The 25,905-nt window shown below is 39.9% G+C and overlaps 1 protein-coding gene across 26 annotated transcripts in view; it reads left to right on the forward strand.

Annotated features, from left to right (window-relative positions):
- The window catches only part of MAP3K13 (mitogen-activated protein kinase kinase kinase 13), a 190,092-nt gene that overhangs the window by 121,756 nt on the left and 42,431 nt on the right, over nt 1–25,905 (forward strand). For 3 of the 26 annotated variants that reach the window (XM_065540323.2, XM_065540328.2, XM_065540326.2), the window contains 4 exons: nt 4,375–4,464; nt 10,963–11,020; nt 16,036–16,595; nt 24,717–24,900. In XM_065540323.2, the coding sequence (XP_065396395.1) occupies nt 16,121–16,595; nt 24,717–24,900 (659 nt within the window). In that variant the 5' untranslated portion in view covers nt 4,375–4,464; nt 10,963–11,020; nt 16,036–16,120. The remainder of the gene's footprint in view (nt 1–4,374; nt 4,465–10,962; nt 11,021–16,035; nt 16,596–24,716; nt 24,901–25,905) is intronic. The other 23 variants (XM_065540322.2, XM_065540325.2, XM_065540324.2 and 20 more) reach the window with 11 other exon arrangements.

Below are 25,905 nucleotides of genomic sequence, written 5' to 3' on the forward strand. Positions count from 1 at the left end.
AAGATCACACCGCTGCACTCCAGCCTGGGCAACAGAGCAAGACTCTGTCTCAAAAAAAAAAAAAAAAAAAAAAGGTTCAGCTTATGAATAAGATTCTTCCATGGGCTATTAAGAAAAGTGAGTTTATGTTATACCCATTCCTTCTGTAAACAGATGTCACAAAAAACAATGACTTCCCCTTCAAAGCTATCGTCGGAAGCAAAGTATTAGGTAAAAGGGCCCTTGGTTTTTCCTGGCTTCTTCAGGCAGAGTTGTCTCTTCTTGTCCTCACTTTATGAGATGTCCTAACTGTAGATTATACCATGCTTCAAGAACAGCTAGACATGCATACACATGAATTTGCAATCAGTTATTTACAACACAGAGAAAAAATCAGAAAATGAAGGGAAAAACATTTGCATATAGCCAGAATGTACGTCACGAAACCCATGTACAAAATCTCACAGTTTACTCATATGAAGAGTCATCAAGCCTTTGTACAAAATCTTATTGCTGTTATTTTGCACACATTTCTAACATGTTTGGGCATACGGTTTCCAAGCCCATGACAAATACTAACTTCTCAGGTAGATTTGCTGGATACACCACCACCTACTCAGGCAAATTTACTAAGAGTTATGAAATTGATGTTTAATTAAACAACTAATAATAGACATTGAAACAACAGAAAATTCAAATTAAGCAAACAAGTACAATGATAAAGCAATCATTAGCATTTCAGAAGGATTCTTCATTTTGCAAGTAGATTTATCAGTGATACTTCAAATAGTAATTTCTATTAGTGATTTTTAAATGTTATTTTTAAAATGTGATTTATATGCAACTTTTTAGGAGCACTTAATGAAACCATGTGCACTTGTAATGAATTAAAATTATGATTCCTAAAGGGAGGCAGCTAAATATGTCTTTTTTTTTTTTTTTTTTGAGACAGAATCTTGTTCTGTCACCCAGGCTGGAGTGCAGTGGCACGATCTCAGCTAACTGCAGCTTCCGCCTCCCAGGTTCAAGTGATTCTCCTACCTCAGCCTCCCGAGTAGCTGGACAAGGGCATGTACCACACGCCCAAGTAATTTTTGTATTTTCAGTAGATACGGGGTTTCATCATGTTGGCCAGGCTGGTCTCGAACTCCTGACCTCAGGTGATCCTCCCACCTCAGCCTCCCAAAGTGCTGGGACTACAGGTGTAAGCCACCATGCCCAGCCTAAATATGTCTTTAAATTCTATCCTTTGTAATATTTATCTTTGTATTGAGGGACTACATATTGTTTTCTGTCACAAATAGTTTATTATTTTGTACTTATTTTTCTTTCCATTAGAACTGTCTCATATATTTATCATTTTTTTAGCACTTAGAATCAATAATTAATATTTATTGATGTTCTTCCTTGCCATCCTCGTTTTGGACAGATGGGATTTATCTAGGATCCTTTAATAGTCTGCAAATTTCAGCTATATATTGGGAGTAGAAATTGAAACTACCCTCAATGAATAATTAAACAATGGGTATGGATTACACTCTAGCACAAAGTCATTCCAAAACAGTGACATAAGACAAGTGAAAAATGGCCAATCTTTGACAATTTCAGATTTCTATTGTCGGTAAAGCTCAAAATGTTCTATCACACATTTTCTAGAATATCATCTTGATTGAATCATTACTTTAAAAAATTAAAACTCAGGACTACTTCTGTGAACAAAAACAACAGTAAGTCACAAGAAATGTAAAAGTCTAAAACAATAGGATCTCTCACTAATTTGGCTTTGGTTACTGCTCTGTTAAAATTTGACATTGGATCCAGAGTCAGGAGTGCTTTGTTCATCCTGGAGTTTTTGTCCTGGTTATCTGTAACACAGTCTCCTCTGAGAAGTGACACATACTTCTGGTGATTTGGTAAAACTTCTGTTCCTATTCACCTTTTCCTCCATTAGCCCTCCCCTAGGTTTGTGCTTTTCACCTACACTAGACCTGTGATTAGGAGCTTCAAGGAATGATGGTAGCAGTAATCTAATTTCATTTTTTAGATTTTCCACAAATGAACCTACTTAGGTATTGAAAATTATTCCTCTGACTCCTTTTAGACACCTGGCTGTGATTCCTTGGACAGTCTTTTAAAAGATGAAATCCCCAATTCAGTTTGATCCTGATGAATCATCATTAGAATGAGCTATACTTAAATCATTCACAAATATTAGTAAAACATGGTTGCAAACCTGTCATATTAAAGAGGGTAGTGGAGTACTGTGCAGTTAGCAAATCCCCATGTAGGAAGGGAGCCACAATGTTGGTTAATCCTTAGAACAGATCAATCTATTAATATGAATAAAGCACATAGAGCGACACTGTCCAATAGAACTTCCTGTAATGATGGAAATGTTATTTTTTTGCACTGTCCTATATGGTTGTCACTAGCCACATGTGGCTACTGAATACCTAAAATGGACTAGTACAGCTGAGGAACTAAATCTTTATTTTATTTAATTTTAATTAAAGTTAAATAACTACATATAACTAGAAGCTACAATATTGGATGATGCAAGTATAGAGTTTTAATGTTAAAAACAGAATGGGGCTGGGAGCAGTGGTTCACGCCTGAAATTCCAACACTTTCGGAGGCTGAGGTGGGTGGATTGCCTGAGGCCAGGAGTTCAAGACCAGCCTGGCCAAAATGGTGAGACCCTACCTCTACTAAAAATGCAAAAATTAGCTGGGTGTGGCAGCACGCGCCTGTAGTCCCAGCTACTCAGCAGGCTGAGGCAGGAGAATCGTTTGAACCCAGGAGGCAGATGTTGCAGTGAGATGAGATTGTGCCACTGTACTCCAGCCTGGGCAACAGAGCAAAACTCCATCTCAAAAAACAAAACACAAAACAAAACAAAAACCAGAATGGAGTAAATCCTACAGAAAGTGTGCATATTTTAGAATTCTCCAATTATCTTTAGTTATTGCTAAGAATTTGTACCTTTCACCCTAAGTTTAGAACCTAAGTTCAAGGTAAAATATGAGCCTATTCCATATTTTTCTGACCTAGACCTTTTTTAGTTAAACAGAAGCCCATTATAATATCGACAATACAGTTGTGGTTAAGGGGTTGGTCTTGGGCTCAGGCTGTGGAACTGGAGTGGAACTGGGTTCAATTCCTGTCTTCACCACTTAGTAGCTGTGAGTCATTTAAACTATCTGTGCCCCAATTTTTCACCAATTATTGTCAAGGGGTAATAATAGTACCTTTCCCAAAGGGTTGATGTGAGGATTAGAGAAGTGAATATGGGAAATGTGTTTAGAGCAGTTTCACATAATCTCAATAAATGTTGTTAATATGTTATCACATTGCTCTGTGCGCATGTAAAATCTTCTCATCCAAAAAGTGAATTCCACCATATTATATCAGGTTCTGCGCTAGGTGCTGAGGCTAGATGGCGGGAAAAGAAAAAGGACAAGGTACAGAGATAAACAATGTTTGATTCTACTCTCACAAACTGATGAGACTTAGTTGTTTATCTTGAAAAATAGAAGGCATGGCCCAATCACTGCTCCCTCCAACGTGAACCATCTATGATTCTACCATTCTTAAGAAAGGCCTGGAAAAGCAATGCAAGGATGGCAGAAGGACTTTTGATGACATCTTGCCTGCCAAGTATATCTAGGACTTGCCCAGGAACAGTGTGTAGAATCTGCAGCTTTGTGAGAACTTTCATATATGTCATTGGAAGTCGAAGTCTGTTACTGATGCTCTTCAACAGCCTGAAATATTAAACTGGCAATGAATTATTTGATTTTAATGTATAGTATAAGTACAGAATGTATTGTATATTGATATCTCTAGTTATATTTTACTGTCCAACAAAACAATCTAAATACTAACAATGAATTTAATGAGAAAAGAAAATTTTCATAATATAATTTATTTCAAAAAGATTTTTTGGCCAGGCGTGGTGGCTCATGCCTGTAATCCTAGCATTTTGGGAGGCTGAAGTGGGAGTATTGTTTGAGGCCAGGAGTTCAAGACCAGCCTGGGCAATATAGTGAGATCCTGTCTCTACTCTTAAAACACATTTTTTAAAGAGCTTTCCTCCCTTCTCACTTGCTTAGAGTCATGAATCTCCTGACAGCAGAGCCAGCCTATTCTTACTAAGCAGCACACTATCCATCACTTCCCAAATGGCATAGATTTTGTTTATTTATTTATTTATTTATTTTTGAGGTAGAGTCTCATTCTGTCTCCCAGGCTGGAGTGCAGTGGCGCAATCACGGCTCACTGCAACTTCTGCCTCCTGGCTTCAAGAGATTCTCGTGCCTCAGCCTCCTGAGTAGCTGGGACTACAGGCGTGTGCCACCATGCCTAGCTAATTTTTGTTTTGTATTTTTAATACAGACGGGGTTTTGTCATGTTGCCCAGGCTGGTCTTGAACTCCTGGGCTCAAGTGATCTACTGCTTCAGCTTCCCAAAATGCTGGGATTACAGGTATGAGCCACCCTGCCCTGCCCTGGTCTAATTATTCTTATGTTTAAAGCATAAGCAATGCTTTTCTAGAGATATTTTCTTGAGTCAATGAAATCATCTCCTAATTTAACATCACAATATAAAACCAGAGGGGTTAATTTTTTTTGTTTGTTTTGTTTTGTTTTGTTTGAGACAGAGTTTTCCTCTTGTTGCCCAGGCTGGAGTACAATGGCACGATCTTGTGTCACTGCAACCTCTGCCTCCCGGGTTCAAGTGATTCCCCCGCCTCAGCCTCCTGAGTAGCTGGGATTACAGGCATGTACCACCACTCCCGGCAAATTTTGTATTTTTGGTAGAGGTGGGGTTTCTCCATGTTGGTCAGGCTGGTCTCAAACTCCCAACCTCAGGTGACCCGCCTGCCTCGGCCTCCCAAAGTGCCGGGATTGCAGGTGCGAGCCTCTGCGCCCGGCCAATTTTTTTTCTCCCAAATGCTAGAACTACATAGTATTAATATTCTCCCAAACATTATAGCCATGTAGAACCTTCCTTTTTGTGTGTACAATGTAATTAAAACCTAGAATGTAAAAATAACTGCTGTGATTAAAGACAAAGGAAATGAAATATGAAAAAGAAGTTGCATACATTTGGGATTTTTGTCTCCTATTTTCCATCTTGCTTTTATCCTTTTCACCTGGTATCTCACTATTTATTGATTCTTTGTGCTTTCATTGATAATGCCAAATGAATGTTACAAGCTCAGCTTGCCTCAGTTTCTATATATATCAACCTGTTCCCCTCTTCTTAGCTCTCTTTTCTCATCTTATCACTTTCCTAAAGAAAAGCTTACTTGTCTTTCCCTTGCCCTTCTTTTTATTCCCCTTGATTTCACATATATATTGAGCATATTGACATATTATCTGTTTATTCTAGTTCTTCTAAAGATTTGCATAGCTAACAAATATTGAGGCTAAATGTGTTATATATGTACTATCTCATATAATCATCTACTCTATGAGGTGGATTCTGTTGTTACTGCTAATGATAGACAACAAAATTGAGGCTTAGAGAGAGTTATGGTGAGGTTAGTGACTACGATTTGAATCCAGATCTATCTTCCTCTAGCGCCTTCTCTCTTAAGCCCTTACAATATTACTCTCAATATGATGAAGTACATCTGAATATTGATTGTTTGGATGAGAAATAACTTTAAAGTGTATATTATAGCACTTCTTTTTTGAGACAGAGCCTTGCTGTGTTGTTCAAACTAGACCACAGTGGAGCAATCATGGCTCACTGCAGCTTAGACCCTCTGGGCTCAAGTGATCCTCAGCCTAGTGAGTAGCTGGGACTACAGGCACGTGCCACCATGCCCAGCCAATTTTTCTTTGCAGTAACAGGGTCTCACTGTGTTTCCCAAGCTGGTCTTGAACTCCTGGGCTCAAGCAATCCTCCTGCCTCAGCCTCCCAAAGTGCTGGGATTACAGGCATAAGCCACCTTGCCCAGCTATAAAACAAATTATTTAAAAATAATTTTAATTTTATTTTTATTTTAACCTTTACATTTAACAATAATTTTTTTTTTTTTTTTGAGACAGTCTCGCTCTGTCGCCCAGGCTGGAGTACAGTGGCCGGATCTCAGCTGACTGCTAGCTCCGCTTCCCGGGTTTACGCCATTCTCCTGCCTCAGCCTCCCAAGTAGCTGGGACTACAGGCGCCCGCCACCACGCCTGGCTAGTTTTTTGTATTTTTTTAGTAGAGACGGGATTTCACCATGTTAGTCAGGATGGTCTCGATCTCCTGACCTCGTGATCCGCCCGTCTCGGCCTCCCAAAGTGCTGGGATTACAGGCTTGAGCCACCACGCCCGGCCTAATAATAACTTTTAAACCATTTCAATTCTTGTTCTCCTAAACTATGTATCTTAGGAGAGTTCCAAAAAGAGAGAGGAAACAGTCACAAAATAAAAGGAAAAGAAAAGGAAAGGGACTAGCATTTATTGAATGCTTACTGTATACTTAGTATCTTATCAGGGACCAACTCAAGTTCATAGTTCTATATATTCTGTAATCTTCCTTTAAAAAAATAGGGTATTTCTTTCTCTTCCACTTTTCCATGAACAACTGTCTTGCTCATAGTTCCTGAAGATAATTCTTTACCAAAGGTTGTTTTTGTAATCCTAAATGCAAGAGTTTTGGTGCCTTCACATGTAATTCATCTGGACCTTAGAAGTTGGAAATAATCAAGACACTGATATACGTTCTTGTCTCTTCATCTCTTTTGGGTTTCAATTCTCTTAATCATGATCATTCTACTTTTTCTAGAATGAATGTGAATCTCATCAGTAGAAAAGGTAAAAACAAAATAGGAGTCATTAACTTTTGTTTGCTCATTGTCATCTTTTTAAGTTCACTTTTCATTTTGAATTTGTAATCCTTTTTTGTTTTGTTTTGTTTTGTTTTGTTTGAGACAGTCTCACTCTGTTGTTCAGGCTGGAGTGCAGTGGCATGATCTTGGCTCACTGCAACCTCTGCCTCCTGGGTTAAAGCAATTCTGCCTCAGCCTTCTGAGTAGCTGGGACTACAGGTGTGCACCACCACACCCTGCTAATTTTTGTATTTTTAGTAGAGCTGGGGTTTCACCACGTTGGCCAGGCTGGTCTCGAACTCCTGACCTCAGGTGAGCCTTCCACCTTGGTCTCCCAAAATGTTGGAATTACAGGCGTGAGCCACCACATCTGGCCTATAATTCTTTTTAAGCCTGTTTGCAAGCCTCAGCACACAGTGACAATTAGCTTTCCTGACAGTATCCTTAACATTTCACATCATTTTTCATATCTGCAAATATAATGAAGTGGGCCCATTAATCTGTTTGTTTAAAGCAACAAGGATTTGTATTGAAAACCTCTGATTAAACAAATAATACATGCTAATGGTAGAAATTTGGAAAAATATAGAAAACTTCAAAGAACAACAATAATAACCACTGTTGACCTTTTAAAGCTAATTTCTTAAAATGTTTACTTAATTATATACATTTTGACTTTTTATACCTATTAATATTTATATATTTAAAGGTACATATATGTCTGTATCTTATTTTTAAAACATTTAAAGTTATTGATTTTATCATTCACATGGCAAGTTGGATTTAGGTCAGAAAATGTTGAATATTAATACTTAAAATACTATATATTATTTATTAAAGATTTATGGAGATAGCATTTATGATATGACTTATGGATAAATCATTCCTTTGGTCAAGATGTTTCACTTTTGACTTAAGGCATTTTTGAAGTCTCACAAGTTTCTATTTCTTGATAAATTTACAGACTACTACTCTGAAAATGAAGTATCTTTATTGGTTTTAAAGCCTACAAAAAACTTATTATAACTGTAATCACAGTTGCATTTATAGGTACTGGTATTCAGAAGGTAATTTGTCACCATGGAGAATTTGCTTCTTTGTAATTTTTATTTTTTTGCTGTCTCCAGCATACTTCAAGATTATTAAACATTCATAATTTTAACCGAAAATATAAGTACATGGCAAACATGGAATCAATATTTTTGAATGCATAATTGTTGAATGAAATGTTATAAAGAAGGTGAAATGAGGTAGGTCAGTGGATTTCGTCGATTGAGTTTTTATTGTTCCTTCAAATAGGCATTTCAGGAGATGGTCCACAATTAGGAGAGTAAGTAGGGATAAAGGCACGATTGTAGGCCATTCTTTTTATCTGATTTGAAGTCAGCTACTTCTAATCATATAACTCCATTTGAGAAAGCTAGCTAATGTTTTCAAAGTTCAAATTAAGATCTGGGTGACAGACCTCTATCCTGGAAAGATCATTTTATGTTATTACTATGCACAAGTAACATCATCCAAGTTTTAAAATGGGATTGATGCTCCTAGCAGCAGAAATTATTTTACGTTCTCAACCGCTATATGAATTTTAGAGAAATGACCAGAAGGCTAAGATGGCAGTGTTGTATTCATTTTTTAAAGATAGACAAGAAGACGCCAAGTAAAGAGAAGGTAGCTTAGAAAGAGCTCAGCATCAATCAATAAATCTTGTAGAAATAATGCTTAATTTAATTTTTTATTCAATTTTAGTCACACCAAAAACTTTGTGGGGCTAAATTGTCCAAAATCTTTTGATTTATTTATATTTATGATATAAAATTCAAAATCTGATCATTATAAAAATCCTCAATTAGTAACATGGGAAAAATTGTATTCTATGATAGAAATCCAAGAATTTGAGAGCCATTTGGCCACATTGCCTCCTCCCTTCCTCTTTTTCTCTACATTGCATCCTGGGATCTTGGCACAAAGCCAAGGTAATTTCCAGAAATTGGCAGTGCCCGGCCAAATGCGCAGCTGCTGCTGCCTCCAACTCTTGCCGACTAATTTTGCACAAACCACTTCCTCCTCTTGGGGCCAAGAAACTCAGAAGGCAGGGAAAGTGTTCCTCAAGGGCAGATATGGGAGCACTTCCTGCGCCCTTTGCAGAACGGGACCTGTTGTAAGGGCGGCAGTAGCATCACCTCACCTTCAGACCTTCCCAGAGTCCTTTCTTTTTCTTTTTTCTTTTTCCTTTTCTTTTCTTTTTTGTTTTGTTTTTTGTTTGTTTGTTTGTTTGTTTTTCTTTTGTTTTTGAAATGGAGTCTCCCTCTATTGCCCAGGCTGAAGTGCAAGGGCAGCATCTCGGGTCCCTGCAATCTCCGCCTCCTGGGTTCAAGCGATTCTCCTGCCTCAGCCTCCCAAGTAGCTGGAATTACAGGCGCCTGCCACCACGCCCAGCTAATTTTTTGTATGTTTAGTAGAGACGGGGTTTCGCCATATTGGGCAGGCTGGTCTCGGACTCTGACCTCAGGTGATCCGCCTGCCTCAGCCTCCCAAAGTGCTGGGATTACAGGCATGAGCCACCGCGCCTGGCCCCCATAGTACTTTCTTCTGGTAAGGGTGCCATTCCAAGCTTGCCCTTTACCCCTCCGATGTTCCTTATCTTTTTCCCTTTGACTCTCCACATTCAAAAATCTTGCCCCACTTCCTTTCTGTCTCCTTCTAATATATACTAGTTTTGATTTCTTATGAATGGAAAGGACTAAACAATCAGCTCCTATGAGGGTACCTGAGCCAGGTTGCACAGGGAGAGAGGAACCGAGAGGGCAGAAGACAGCCAGAGATAGTGGAACCGCCTGTGTTTCCACGGTTTCCACCTGACAGTCTCTTCACTGTGCAGTGGCAGCGTGTGGGTGTGCATACTGACACAGGTAAAACTTAGGTATTTTTAGCTTCCTACACCCTTCTTAAATGTAGAGTCAACTCAGATCATTTGAATATAGCCATGGTGATGATTTTTCTTTCCCTTTGTTCTTGTAACCTCTCTATTTCTCTGCCTTTGTTGGGTCACGTTGGACTGGATATTCTTGGTGAGCATGAGGGAAGCCTATTTGACTACACAGCTTTATACGCACCTTGAGGTTTACCTCACCTCTGCCCATTCTGAGAGCAGTCAGTGGGTAGCCTCCTGCTGGCCTGTGGATAGGCGCAGGGTCACCCCGCTAGGTGGGCGCTAGCGTTTCCTTCGGAATAGTTTTAGTGCATCTAGAATAGCACTGTGAATTGCTATTGTTTTTGTCATCAGTGGCCATGATACTATGGCTATTTGTTTCTCTTCGAATAAACAAACAACCGTGCTAGTGGAAGGAGCTGGGCTGAGGAAGGAGGACTCATCTCAGCTCTGCCACTGGGCAGTTGTTATATTAAGCAAGTCCGCAATCTCTCTGAAATTTGATTCTCATATGTGAAATAAGCGGGTTGAACCATATTCCTTGATTGTCCTGTTTTTCCCTGATCTCTTAAATATCAAACTGCATTTGATGACTGTGATTAGACCCATTCCCATGCCAATGGGAACAGGTCCACTTCACACTCATCTTTAACCTGTTAGAGATAGGAAAAAAATTACAAAACAAACATGCATTTTTCTAACTTTTTGTGTATGAGCTTATCCTAACATGATGTCATTAGGCAGAAGTTCAGGATAAAAAATTGACAAAGTAGAAATTTACCAGGAATTAATACAAAGTCTGATAGTTTGATTCAAAAAAAATAAATCACACAAATACATGTTTGGCTGAAATTCACATATATTTCAGTATGCAATTCATGTGAGCCAATAGCATATAGGACTTGCGCTGTATAGCATGGGTTCCCAACCTCCAGGCCACAGTCTGGTACCAGTCTGTGGCCTGTTAGGAACTGGGCGGAACAGCAGGAGGTAAGCAGCGGGTGGGTGAGCCACCGGAGCTTCCTCTGTGTTTATAGCCACTCCCTGTCACTCATATTACTGTCTGAGCTCCACCTCCTGTCAGATCCGTGGGGGCATTAGATTCTCATAGTAGTGCGAACCCTACTGTGAACCGTGCATGTGAGGGATCTAGGGATCTAGGTTGCGTGCCCCTTATGAGCATCTAATGACTAATGATCTGTCACTGTCCCCCATCACCCCCAGATGGGAGTATCTAGTTGCAGGAAAACAAGCTCAGGCCTCCCACTGATTCTACATTATGGTGAGTTGTAGAATTATTTCATTATATATTACGGTGTAATTATAATAGAAATAAAGTGCACAATACATGTAATACACTTGAACCATCTCAAAACCATGCCCCGTCCCTGGTCCGTGGAAGAAGTGTCTTCCACAAAACTGGTCCCTGGTGCCAAAAATGCAGCCAAGGCAGACCAGAAGGAACTGCTGAGTCAGCGGCCAGGTCAGATAGTATGAAATCAGCAGTCTTAAAATTTGAGATCAGGCAGGGCAAGGTGAGAGAGGCCAAAGGCAGGAGACAGCTCAAGGTTGTGGCAGGTGATCAGCCAGAAAGTATAATGAGGAGATCAGTAATGTTGAAGCTCAGAGATGAGCACAAAAAGAACAGGGGAGGGGAGGCTGGAGTGGGTGGAATGGGGTCTGTAATAAAGGGCTCCAGTTTTTCTTCTTTCTTCCCCCTGCCCCAACCTTATATTCCCAGGCAGCTTCTCAAGGCTTAGATTTCTCCATACCCTATAATTTAAGTGCCTCTTAACCTAACCCCGTCCAGTTAAAGTGATCTCTCTGGTTTGTTAGGAGGGAAGAATCACCTGCACTGTATCGTAAGCTTTCAGAGCCCATGTGTAGAGGCAGGAGTTACCCTTGCTGCACACTGCTCCCCCACATTAGCCACTACTGTTTCTGGGCCAGCAACCCCCTCACGCACCCTCTGGTCATTCCCGCTTCCCTGCCCCTGCCAGTGCTCTTATTCGACCCCGATTTCTTTCCCTGCGTCACACACCTTACCTTCACATCCTACCTCTTTTACCATTGTTCCCATCTCTCTTGGCTCTGTAGAACAGAATATGGCTCACTTGTCATGGGGGATGACATGTAATTATTACTTCCATAAGTAGTCTGTGAGCTTCAACAGGATGGGAACCACATCTTCAGAGACTGCCTGGTACAGGAGAGAGGGTCATGATTAGGAAAAATAACCCGGTATTTCATTCTGGCTCTGTGACCTTTAGCATCTACCTGTTTCTAGGCCTTCATTTCCTCCTGTGAAAAATAGGGATAATCATTCTGTGTTTTGGATTCCTTACCTAGGGATCAAATACTTAGATCGAATGATCACAGATAACATCATTTTTTAACCTGGAAAGCACTCTATGAAAGTGAGGAGTTATAAGAGGTTCCATCGTGTTGTAAAAAAGACAAAGGATTTGGGGAATCTGAACTTTGAGCTAGATTTTAATTCCTTTTCTATTACTTATTGAATATATTACCTTAGAGAAATTTCTTCTCCTGTGAAATAGAAATGACATTATTACGAGGATTATGGTGCTGGAGCTGGCTTATACACCAACTTGTAAGAGCCAATTGTCAAATATTTAGAAACTTTGCAAGCAAGTTGTTAAACTTTTATTAGCTTGAAATCTGCTCTGGTGGGAATATTTACACTAGGAAAATGAGCAAACACTACAAACCAGATTGCTGTTGTTTTGGAAAGAGCTGATTTACCAGTACTGCTGATTATGTAAACAGGCTTCTGTAAATTGTAAAGCACTTTGTCTTATTCATTATTAAAAACACTAATGGTAACAGTAATGTTCTGTATCCACAGAATCTAGCCTAGTGCGTGGCACAATTATCAGTATATATTCTTTTTTCTTTTTTGAGGCAGGGTCTCGCTCTGTTGCCCAGCCTGGAATACAGTGGCACAAACACAGCTCACTGCAGCCTAGATTTCCTGGGCTCAAGCGATTCTCCCACCTCAGCCTTCCACCCAAGTAGCTGATACTACAGGCACACGCCACCATGGCTGGCTACTTTTTGTAATTTTTGTAATGTTTGTATTTTTTGTATTTTTTGCCATGTTGTGCAGACTGAGTATATATTCAATAAATACACTTTAAATTTAGCTTTATGATTTGGAAACTTCTGCCCCTCTGATAAATGAGCCCCATCTTTATCTTTCTTCCAATCTCTCTCTACAAAGTGTCTTTTTAAAATCAGATAGCATCAATAAAAGCCTAGCTCCCTAGCTTAGTGCGTGATGCATAGTAGGCCTTAAATTCTGTATGTCCGTAGTTGAGCTGATCATCTTCTTTCCAAACCTTTCTTTCTGGCATTTCATATCTCGGTTATTGACATTGTCTGTCTGTTCATTATTCCAAATAAGTGATTTGAAAAGTCTTCCTCTCCCCCTTTCCTTTACCCACCTCCATGTCTAGTCAATTACTAGATCTTACCAATTCTACCTCTTAAATCTTTCCTGTCCTCTTCACTGCCATTGCTAACTGACTTGTTCAGGTCCAGATCATTTCTTTTTGAACTATACCTTCTAACTGGACCTTCAATCTTTCCCTTTGAATCCAACCTCTACTTCTATAGATGTGATTTTAATTTATCTGACCAAATTACTCCCTTGCTTAAAATTCCTTAATGGCTCTCTGTTGTCATGAGGATAAAACCCCAAAGATTTAGCTTGTCATACAGGCCTACCATAATCTAGCCTTTGCCTACTTTTTCTAAGAGTTATCTCCTGCTGTTTCCCAATACTACCTGGAATGCCTAGTCTTTCTTTCCTAGTGACCATTAATTCACCCCTCAAGACTCAATTCAAACAAAACTTCTTATAACGTCTCTAGACACATTTTATATTTATTTTTCTGAGCTCCCATTGCACCTTATACATATCTTTGTCCCATATCTAACCATGTGGCTGTCATCTATTGGTCTTTCCTTCTAGATTGTAAGTTCCCAAAGGGTAGGAACCTATGTTCCATTTACTAATGCCTAACACATTGCATGCCACGTAATAGGAGCTCAGTGAATGAATAAGAATTCAGAGGATAGGGTATTTTCTCCTCCTTCTTCTTCCTCTTGTTCTTCCTCTTCTTCCTCTCCTCCTCTTCATTCCTCTTCTTCTCTCCTCCTCCTCCTCCTCCTCCTCCTTCTTCTTCGTCTTCTTCTTCTTCTTCTTCTTCCTCTTCCTCTTCTTCTTCTTCTCCTTCTCCTCCTCCTCCTCCTTGTCCATCTCCTCCTCTGCCTCCTCCTCCACCTACCACTCCTCCTCCTTCCGGAGTCTTGCTGTGTCACCCAGGCTGGAGTGTAGTAGCACGATCTTGGCCACTTGCTGGGTTCCAGCAATTCTCCTGCCTCAGCCTCCTGAGTAGTTGGGACTACAGGCATGCACCACCATGCCCGGCTAATTTTTTGTATTTTGGTAGAGATAGCGTTTCACCATGCTGGCCACGCTGGTCTCAAACTCCTGACCTCATGATCTACCCACCTCAGCCTCCCAAAGTGTTGGAATTACAGGCGTGAGCCACCACACCAGCCGAGGATAGGATATTTTCATTGGTTCACTAATACAAGCTATTCATGGGATATGGTAATGAATAAAAGGCTTAAAATTTAGGTCTCAGTTATGAAGATAAGAAAATAATAAAATTGAGAGGGTCTATTTTTATCCATAATCCCCAATATAAGATACTATGGCTCCCCATCACCTTCAGTATAAAATCTCAAACTCAGCCTGGCATGCAAAGCTCCTTATAATCTAGCCCCTACCTATCTGTGCAGTCTTTCTGCATGCACTTTTATATAGCCTACATTCCAGCCACTTTGGGTTTCTCATCTGTTCCATAGTCTTTCAAGCTTCTATGGCCTCCTTCATGGTTTCCCCCACACTTGTAATACCCTCCCCCTCTTCTTTCACTCACACCTTTCTGACTTGCTTAATGAATGCCTACACTTCCTTCAAATGGATCAAAAGTTACCACCTTTCAGCACCGTTCCCTGAAACTATTCCTCCCTCTTCTGTGCTCTCAGAGCACTTACTTAATTCATTATAAGCACTGTTCTGTCAACCTTTGTTGGTCTTTCTTTTACCCCATCTGCAAAATTAGGTCATCTTCATACCCTGACCTCTAGCACATTCTAGATGCTTGGTACAGAGTGAAGGAAGGAATGACTATTACAAAGGGATTTAAAAAGAAAGTACATTTCTGATAAGAACATACTTTGGGCTGGGCACAGTGGCCCATGCCTGTAATCCCAGCACTTTGTGAGGCAAAGGTGGGTGGATCACCTGAGGTCAGGAGTTTGAGACCCACCTGACCAACATGGAGAAACCCTGTCTCTACTAAAAATACAAAAAGTAGCAGGGTGTGATGATGCACGCCTGTAATCCCAGTTACTTGGGAGGCTGAGGCAGGAGAATCACTTCAACCTGGGAGGCGGAGGTTGCAGTGAGCCGAAATCACGCCATTGCACTCCAGCCTGGGCACTAAGAGTGAAACTCCGTCTCGGCCAGGCGCGGTGGCTCAAGCCTGTAATCCCAGCACTTTGGGAGGCCGAGGCGGGTGGATCACGAGGTCAGGAGATCAAGACCATCCTGGCTAACATGGTGAAACCCCGTCTCTACTAAAAATACAAAAAACTAGCCGGGCGTGGTGGCGGGCGCCTGTAGTCCCAGCTACTCGGAGGCTGAGGCAGGAGAATGGCGTGAACCTGGGAGGCGGAGCTTGCAGTGAGCTGAGATCACGCCACTGCACTCCAGCCTGGGTGACACAGCGCGAGACTCCGTCTCAAAAAAAAAAAAAAAAGAGTGAAACTCCGTCTCAAAAAAAAAAAAATAATAAATAAATAATAATAGATATTAATACAGAATGCTTAGAATGCCTTGAAAATCACAACAATATAAACCTCTCCCAGATCTAACCACCTAAAATTAACTATTGTTAATTCCTTGGATTTTTTCCTTCAAGTCTTTTTTCTTGTATGTATATCCTTTTAAATAAATTTTTAAGTTCATGTTGTATATATTGTTCTAACCTGTTTTTTATGTTAATGTGTCGTGGATATTTTGTCATGTTCATAAATACTCTCTCACAGCATAAATTTTCATTGCTGCACTCATCTCCATCACATGGACGAACCCACAGGTTAACCAGTCCCCATGTTTCAGTGTTCTTAATGCAAACAGAAGTGTCGTGGTGTGCATACTAAAGAAAGGATGATCTCATATCTCCCTCCTGTTTTTCTCAGGTTTTGGAGCCCTCTCTTAAGTCAGAACTCTGTCCCAACAATCCTCTGAGTGTCATCTCAGGACCTTGGTCATACTCATGGCACAATGGCCAACTTTCAGGAGCACCTGAGCTGCTCCTCTTCTCCACACTTACCCTTCAGTGAAAGCAAAACCTTCAATGGACTACAAGATGAGCTCGCAGCTATGGGGAACCACCCTTCTCCCAAGCTCCTTGAGGACCAGCAGGAAAAGGGGATGGTACGAACAGAGCTAATCGAGAGTGTAAACAGCCCCATCACCACAACAGTTTTGACAAGCGTAAGTGAGGATTCCAGGGACCAGTTTGAGAACAGCGTTCTTCAGCTAAGGGAACACGATGAATCAGAGATGGCCGTGTCTCAGGGGAACAGCAACACGATGGACGGAGAGAGCACGAGCGGAACTGAAGACATCAAGATTCAGTTCAGCAGGTCAGGCAGTGGCAGTGGTGGGTTTCTTGAAGGACTATTTGGATGCTTAAGGCCTGTATGGAATATCATTGGGAAGGCATATTCCACTGATTACAAATTGCAGCAGCAAGGTAAGCTAGAGTATGGACTTGGAAGATATTTCTTGTGTAAACACACCATCACCACCACCGTCACCACCATTAGCTGGACAACCTGTGAGCTTTGGGCAAATTAAAGAACTAGTGGCAGATGAATACCTCATTTCAGTTTCCAGTAGACCAGCTGAAGGGAAGAGATTCACATTTGGTGGGTCTTTTTTGGTTGTAGCCCATCTTTTTGTGGTCATCCAGTCTAGTGGTGTACAAAGTACAGTACATATAAAACAATCCATGGGATTATAAGAAGAAAATACTAGAGCTCTTGTTTATCTCATCATTTAAAATTTCTATTTTCATAAATTTTCAGATATATTTCATATTTTAATATAGTTGTGCAGATATATAATATATAAAGAAATCATGCAGTGGCTATGTATTTAAAATTTTTTGCCAGGTGCAGTGGGTCACCCTGTAATCTCAGCACTTTGGGAGGCTGAGGCAGGAGGATCACTTGAGCCTAGGAGTTTGAGGCTACAGTGAGCTATGATTGTGCCACTGCACTTCAGCCTGGGTGACAGAGTGAGACTGTTTTTCTAAAATAATTAATTAATTAATTAATTGATAAATAAAAATAAATTTTAAAAAGTTTACTGATAACTTATACAATCAAAAAAATCTGATGGCTGCTGGACTGATTTAAAACCAGAAGAAGCCACATGGTAATGCCCCTGAAGACTGTAGGACTTAGATTATAGTAAAACTTAGATTATAGTAAAAAGGAGTTATTTTCTTACAATAAAGGCATAGAAAGCTTACATTTTGAGGAAATGACAAAATATCTAACCAATCTTGAGAAGCACTATTATTTCTAGATCCCACAATCGCCCAAAAAAAAGGAAGTTTTGTTGGGCGTGGTGGCTCACACTTGTAATCACAGCACTTTGGGAATCTGAGGGGGGCAGATCACTTGAGGTCAGGAGTTCAAGACCAGCCTGGCCAACATGGTGAAACCCCGTCTCTATTAAAAATACAAAAATTAGCCGGGCATGGTGGCATGCACCTGTAGTCCAAGTTACTTGGGAGGCTGAGGCACAAGAATTGCTTAAACCCAACAGAGGTTGCAGTGAGCCGAGATCGTGCCTCTGCATTCCAGCCTGGGTGATAGAGTGAGACTCTGCCTCAAAAAAAAAAAAAAGAAAAGAAAAAAATTAAGTTTTTAACTCCCATCATTGTGTAACAGCATATTCATATATTCTGATTCAAATATTAATATTGTACTTTTGAAGCCCTGGTGTTCTTTATAACCTCATTTTTTAAAAGTTTTGTGTTAGGTTCAGGGGTACATACGCAGGTTCATTATACAGGTAAACTCGTGTCATGGGGATTTACTGTACGGATTATTTCATCACTCAGTACCCAATAGTTATTTTATCTGATCCACTTTCTCCCCGACCCTCCACCCTCAGGTAGGCCCCAGTGTCTGTCATTCCCCTCTTTGTGTCTATGTTTTCTCATCATTTCGCTCCTGCTTGTAAGTGAGAGCATGTGATATTTGGTTTTCTGTTCCTGCATTCATTTGCTAAGGACAATGGCCTCTGGCTCCATCCATGTTCTTGCAAAGGACATGATCTTATATAACCTCATTAATATTCTCCAAAGTAACTTTTTTTTTCTGATAACAAAAGTAATATGTATGGAGTTTGGAAAATACAGGTAAGTTCCAAAAAAATTTTAAAATAATCTATGATCCTCCATCTCCTGAGAATAACCATTAATGTTTCCATTTTATATGTTATGTTAGTCTATTTGTGTATGTGTGTGTATACTTTTAAAAAATGGAGTCATACTATATTAATCCGTGTTCAGACTGCTATAAAGAACTACCTGAGACTGGGTAATTTATGAAGAAAAGAGGTTTAATGGACCCACAGTTCTGCAGGCTTAACAGGAAGCATGGCTAGGAAACCTCAGGAAACTTACGATCATGGCAGAAGGTGAAGGGGAAGCAAGAAAGTCTTACCATGGCAGAGCAGGAGAGAGAGAAGGGGGAAGTGCCACACATTTTCAGACAACCAGATCTCGTGAGAACTCACTCACTATCACGAGAGCAGCAAGGGGGAAATCCGCCCCATGATCCAGTCACCTCCCACCAGGCCCCTCCCCTGACACGTGGAAATTACAATTCGAGATGAGATTTGAGTGGGGACACAGAGCCAAACCATATCACATACTGTTTTGTAATGTTTTCTCACTTCATATTGTGAACATTTTCCATGTCTTAAGTATAATTCTTCAGCATCATTTTTAATGGCTACATAATATTAAATGATGTGAATGTGCCAATATTTTTAAGCAATCCCCTATTGCTCAACATTAATTTGTTTGCATGTTTAGTTATTATAAGCCATACTGCAGTGACCATTTGTCTACTACTTTACTTTTGCATATATCTTTGATTAGTCCTTGGGATAAATTCCTAGGAGAGGAATACTTGAGTTCAAAAGATGTGGTGTTTTAGGACTTTTGATACATATCTTTGTGGCCTTATGTAAATGATTAAATTTTTATGAGTTCTCTCATCAAGAAATTCTGGAAAGGGAAAACATGGACCACAAATGAGATTCTATTTATTTTATAACTGAATTTTAGACTCTGGGACCCTCCCCTAAAAGTCTGTTCATCTCTTTTAGTCAAGACTGTTGATGGTTTTTCCACAACAGCCAGTGGCCTTCAGTTACCAGTAACCACTTTTCTCATGCATTTTATTTCCCATTTGTGCAATACATTCTCTTAAACCAAATACCAACTCCACCCTCTATACCTGTTTTCCATAAGTATATTGGGATTTACTGGTATGTCCGTAACTTCCAGGTCCTTTTCAGGATTTGTCAACCATATGATCTGTTCTTGTTCCATGCAGAAATTCTTCATCAGTCCCTGGTTTTGTGTATGTGTATTTCTCTCTCTCTTTCATACATACTCCAGTACGCTACATATTCTGCTTTCATTTTCCCTCCACCCCCTGGCCCGCATGATTTTAAGGTTTTAAAGGAAATTAGTTGCTTCTTGCTAACAGCATTATTATGTTTTAAATTGGACATAAATATAAGCAGGAAAATAAAATAAAGAAGAAAATAAAAATCACCTGTCTTTCCACAATCCAGAGGTAACAATTTCTAATTTTTTTTTTTTTTTTTTTTTTTGAGATGGAGTCTTGCTCTGTCACCCAGGCTGGAGTGCAATGGCATGATCTCAGCTCATTGCAACCTCTGCCTTCTGGGTTCAAGTGATTCTCCTGCCTCAGCCTCCCGAGTAGCTGGGATTATAGGCACGCACCCATTTTTAGTAGCGACAGGGTTTCACCATGTTGGCCAGTCTGGTCTTGAACTCCTGACCTCAGGTGACCCGCCTGCCTTGACCTCCCAAAATGCTGGGATTACAGGCATGAGCCACCGCACCTGGCCCTAATTTGCTATTTTTTTAAAGTTCCCTTTTCTTTGGTTGGACGCAAAACCTACTGATAGCTGCATAGGTGATCGACTACATTTGGTTTTTAGGGTCTCCGCTTGTCCAGTCTCAGACTTACTTTTGGTGATAATTTGAAGATCTCAGGATCCAAGTACATCATTGAGGTTCAGACTCAGAATGAGGGACAATACACCCATCCCGTATGTTTGTCAAAAGGAGGTTTTAAAATTTTTTGTTATTATTCTGCATACTGGTATTTAATTTGTATTCCAATTGATTATGTGACTTTCAAAAAGGTTTATTTCAGAAATAAATAAGAAACAGGCCTGGTCAGCTTAAGATTCTGATATGGACACAGCAGATGCCTAGCCCTTCAGCAGATTGCAGGATATCCTACTGAGGGCTGGTGTTGCTGTGCACCATGAAAGAGTTTCGCTAGCCAGAAACTAGCAAATTTCCTTGTCAGGTCTGGGATCAGGGAGCTAATCTTTAGCCCTGCATTGCAGTCAACCAAAGGATAACACATGTCACAGGCATGTCCCTACATTTGGTACTTATGAGGAAATGTCACTGGATTTTTAAAAAATTTTAATGATGTCCTCATCTCCCTTTGAGTATATTGATAGTGAACCCAAGTAAGGTAGCACGCAATTTAAATCTTCTGTTGCCAAATAGTTTCCAGTCTCAAAGCAAGTACTGTCATGGCCATGTCTGAATAAACAAAGGAGAACTGTTGCCTTAAAGTGGGTGGGCATGTGGCTTTTTCCCAGTGCTAAGGATCCTGATGGATATTGGAATTAACATCGTTGTCACTGGGAAGATAAAAGAGAAGATAAACACTGGGGAAGAGTATCAGTAGGACAGACATAAAAGCAACGAAAAGTTTGGGACTAACCCTAGAGAGAGTATAGTCAGTTCTTCATTATTATGAGATTAGTTATCTTGCTCATCAATTATCTAGGCCCTTAATTTTGTGCATCCTTATCACCAGTTTCCTTTTTCCTGCCATTTTCCCATTTCTGAGCTCTCTGCTCGTTATTGACAGGGACTTTGAGACTGGGCAAAGAGTGCTAAATTCATATCAATCGATTTTACTTCTGATAATTAGTTTCAGTAAAAAGATGGATAGAAACATGGTTGAAGCATTACTTTCTTTATTTTACAATCTGTGTTCTTTTATTACCAGTGCTATCCACTTTATTTTTCTATGGATAATCGAGACTTGGCTGAACATAGTTGAATAGCACAGGCATGAGGTAGAGGTTGGTAGAGGAGAATTTTATTTTTTGTTGCAATACCCGGAATACTTTGTATTTGAGTGCCAAATGTATTTATATTTTAGTAATTAATCTGTTTATCATCTTATAAAAATACTAATAGGCATTATTTCTAAAAAATATAGTGAGTTACAGTGTAAGTATCCTAAAGCAATATGAAAAGAAAGCATTTTTTAACAAATTATTTGGGAATCATTAAATAGCAATGTGGAAAAAAATAATTTATATCAGTCCTCATACCATACACCAAAATAAGTTTCAGATGAATGTAAAGATTAAATTTTTAAAAATGAACGATAGATAACTTTTAGAAGATAGACTAGGCAGTGGAAGAAATTACAAAGGAAATAATAGACAACGATCTAGAATACTTTGTTCAAAAATAATAAAATTAAAAGAAAAAGGCTTATAAAATATTCTCATTTGTATCAAAGAAATATAGAAGGAGTTTCTTCAAGTTGATGCAAACTATGGAAGGCTAACAGATAAATGAACAAAGGGGTTTTGACAATTCATACAAAGCAGATTGTGAGTATTAAACAAATGTGATCACGGGCAATTAAACTAGTGCAAAGTTATAAAACACTATTTTATACCTAATTAAAATAGAACCAAAAAATAATTGATAATGCTTACTGCCAATATGTTCATACATTGCTACTGTGAGCAAAAACTATCAAAATCCTTTTGGATAGAATTTGGAATGTATGCATTAGCCGGGCATGGTGGTGCATGCCAGTAACTAAAGATTGAGTAAATAGGGTAAAAGAGACACCCAAACATTAGTCTAATTTTAGTAGTTATTTTATTAAAAATTAGGGTAATTTGGGCTTGCGTAAAGCTGTTCAAAGACGTACTGCTCAGTTATGTTCTTGCCCCAGAGTCCAGTAATAATACTTTATTCAGTCCCCTAAAATGGTCAAAATGACACTGGGGGTTTTTTGTTTTTGTTTTTGTTTGTTTGTTTGTTGTTGTTGTTGTTGTTCTGAAATGGAGTCTTGCTCTGTCGCCCAGGCTGGAGTGCAGTGGCGCAATCTCAGCTCACTGCAACCTCTGCCTCCCAGGTTCAAGCAATTCTCCTGCCTCAGCCTCCCGAGTAGCTGGGATTACAGGCGTGCACCACCGTGCCCGGCTAATTTTTTTTGTATTTTTAGTAGAGACGGGGTTTCACCATATTGGCCAGGCTGGTCTCGAACTCCTGACCTCATGATCCACCCACCTCGGCCTCCCAAAGTGCTGAGATTACAGGTGTGAGCCACCATGCCCGTCCAATGACACTGTTAATTTGTCACTGGACCCCAATGAGGAAAATTCTCTTACAATATGCCATCAATATCTGTGTACCATGTGTGCTGCATGGATGAGCCCATAGAGGTGAAAGTGAGATTTCATGAGCCACTTATTAATACTTGTCCTAGAAACCCTGAAGATAGTTAAAATAGCCAAGGCTATCACTTGCTGTTTCCTCCCAAATCTCACTTGGTATCATGTGTTCCTTGGGTGACTTTAAATTTGTCAGCTATTTGTATTTGAGAGAGATTTGCTTTTATCTAGCATTTATTCAATTTCAGTACAGCGGAAAATTTTAATACTGCTCAGATCAGGAGAATGGGATGAAGGCCCATGGCATAAACCACCCTCATTTTATATATTTCTTGCTCTACATAGTTATATTTTGAAGGTTAAGTTTTAGCAATTGTAATGAGAAAACATTTTATTAAGATCTACAGAGTTTCTTTCCTCTTAAGGTAGAGAAAATTAGAGAAGAGGGAAGTATAGCTCATGACTTCTAGAGGCAGATAAGCTCTTTCCGCTCTTGTTTCACCAATGCAGTAGACAGTGAGTTGATTTGCTTTCAAGACCAGAGTATCTTTGAAGCTAACTCAACACTACTTTGTTCCATGTTCTGCAAACAGCAGCCTTTGAGTGATCTAAGGAGAATCTCTCATGACCTTTCACACTGTCATCATTTTTCTCACTCCGTGGGGTTCTTAGCTCTTTGATATTTGTTTCTTACCTGTGATAATACCCTGGAAAGAAGGGGGAAAGGAGAAGGCTCAATGAATTACATTCTTTTTTTGAAAAGTTTCATGAGATTAAAGCACATATTGATTGAATTTTTGAAGTGCTTCATTTAAAATACCATTTTATTCATTATAAAAGTGATATAGGCTTATGGTAAAAAATAATTTTTAAGACAGAAAACAATAAAGAAATATAATATGAAGCACTTATAATGCCACCACTTAGAAATGACCCTTCTTAAATTTCTGGTGCAAAAAAATATTCAAACTCTAAGGAAAAGAGAAACTTGAAAATACTACAGCTTTATGAATAAGCATATCATGTAATGACTAATGGCCCTCTCAATTACTTATGAGAGGCAATGTCATATAGGAGAGAAAGCACTCTTCCTAAAATTGGCCAATCCTGGGATTCTAGGCCCAGTTCTACCACTTATCAGCTATATGATTTTAGGAGAATTTACTTCACCACCCTATGCCTTAGTTTTTTTCATCTTTAAATAACTATAATAAGGCCATACTTGTAGGGTTGTAAGGATTGAACATATGATATATGTCAAGTACTATGCTAGTGTATGGTATATAGTAAGTACTCAATCAAAGGTAAATATTAATGTAAGTAGTATGCATAATGAAATTCTTAGGAGAGTATCATTAAAAATTCATTAGCGGCCCGGCACGGTGGCTCACACCTGTAATCCCAACACTTTGGGAGGCCAAGGCGGGTGGATCACCTGAGGTCAGGAGTTCGAGACCAGCCTGACCAACATGATGAAACCCCGTCTCTACTAAAAAATACAAAAATTAGCCAGGCATGGTGGTGGGTGCCTGTAATCACAGCTACTTGGGAGGCTGAGGCAGGAGAATCACTTGAATCCCAGAGGCAGAAGGTTGCAGTGAGCTGAGATCACGCCATTGCACTCCAGCCTGGGTGACAGAGCAAGACTCCATCACATAAAAAAAAAAAAATTATTAGCAAAGATTCACTGAGCATCTGCACTAGAAATTCAAAGAGGAATAAAATAACACCTGTAATGGGTGATGGGGTAGGGATAGTTGCATAGAGGCAGATGGGTAAATTGACTGACATGCAAGCTTAAGGTGAGGGGGTAGGACTGCAAGAGTGGTAGGTTATGTTTTGTTTGGAGGAAGGCATATCGGAGGCTTCTGCTCTGCTTTATTTCAGTGGTTAAAAATTGATACAAACTAATGTGTATGAATATTTGATCTATAGTTCCAAGGTACATAGGAAGGTTCTATCTTTTGGTGGGAGACAGAGGGTAAGGCTCATCCTGGGTGATGATGAAGTTGGTACCTTCAGAATGGCCTTGTAGAGTGGTCCCTTCTGAGATCTCTTCAAGCTTATTTCTTGCTTGTATGCCTAGATACTTGGGAAGTGCCATTTGAGGAGATCTCAGAGCTGCAGTGGCTGGGTAGTGGAGCCCAAGGAGCTGTCTTCTTGGGCAAGTTCCGAGCGGAAGAGGTGGCCATCAAGAAAGTGAGAGAACAGAATGAGACGGATATCAAGCATTTGAGGAAGTTGAAGCACCCTAACATCATCGCATTCAAGTAGGTCAAGGCTTTTTTTTTTAAAGAAGTAGACCTATTTTCTTTCCCCCAATATAGACACACAAGTTTCTGCTTTGAGAGATATTTCAAAAGCATTCTCTAGACTTAGCACTGTGCTAGGTGCTTTGGGAGGGTATCAAGGAACTATTATATTGGAGTTGTGTCCTCAGGCATCTTATAATCCAGTGGTTCATTTTGCTGAAGTATGTGCTACATGGAAGGGGCATGCACATGGGACAGGAAGGGAAAGTGTGGGTTCCTGCCAAGCAGTCAGATCTGCTGCATCAACCTCATTTATCAATGGGATGACAGAGGTTACTTCAATATCACCTGAACAGCCTAAAATTCACTTAAGAAAACAAAGTTGACTGGGTGCAGTGGCTCATGTCTGTAATCCCAGCACTTTGGGAGGCCAAGGCAGGCAGATCACTTGAACCCAGGAGTCTGAGACCAGCCTGGACAACATAGTGGGACCCTGTCTTTTAAAAAAAATTTTTTTAATTAGCTGAATGTGGTAGCACAGGCCTGTAGTCCTAGCTACTTAAGAGGCTGAGGCAGGGGGATTGCTTGAACCTGGGAGACTGAGGCTGTGTTGAGCCATGTTCATGCTACTGCCCTCCAGCATAGGTGACAGAGTGAGACCCTGTAAGAAAGAAATAAAGAAAGAAGGAAGGAAAGAAAGAGAGAGAGAGGAGAGAGAAAAAGAGAGACAGAGAGAGAGAGAAAAGAAAAGAAAAGAGAAAAGAAAGAAAGAAAGAGGGAGGCAAGGAAGGAAGGAAGGGAAGGAGGGAAGGAAGGAAGGAAGGAAGGAAGGAGGGAAGGAAGGAAAGAAAGGAAGAAAGAAAGAAAGAAAGAGAGAAAGAAAGAAAGAGAGAGAGAGAAAGAAAAGAAAGACAGACAAAGGTAACATCTGAAGTGATCAAAGAACAGTCAATCCTTGTGTAGTAGATACATATTTTGTATTAGGTTCTGTTAGCATCCCTTCTTAAACATTAACCTGTAATA

Source organism: Macaca fascicularis, chromosome 2 (assembly GCF_037993035.2).
Source record: "Macaca fascicularis isolate 582-1 chromosome 2, T2T-MFA8v1.1".
NCBI lineage: Eukaryota > Metazoa > Chordata > Mammalia > Primates > Cercopithecidae > Macaca > Macaca fascicularis.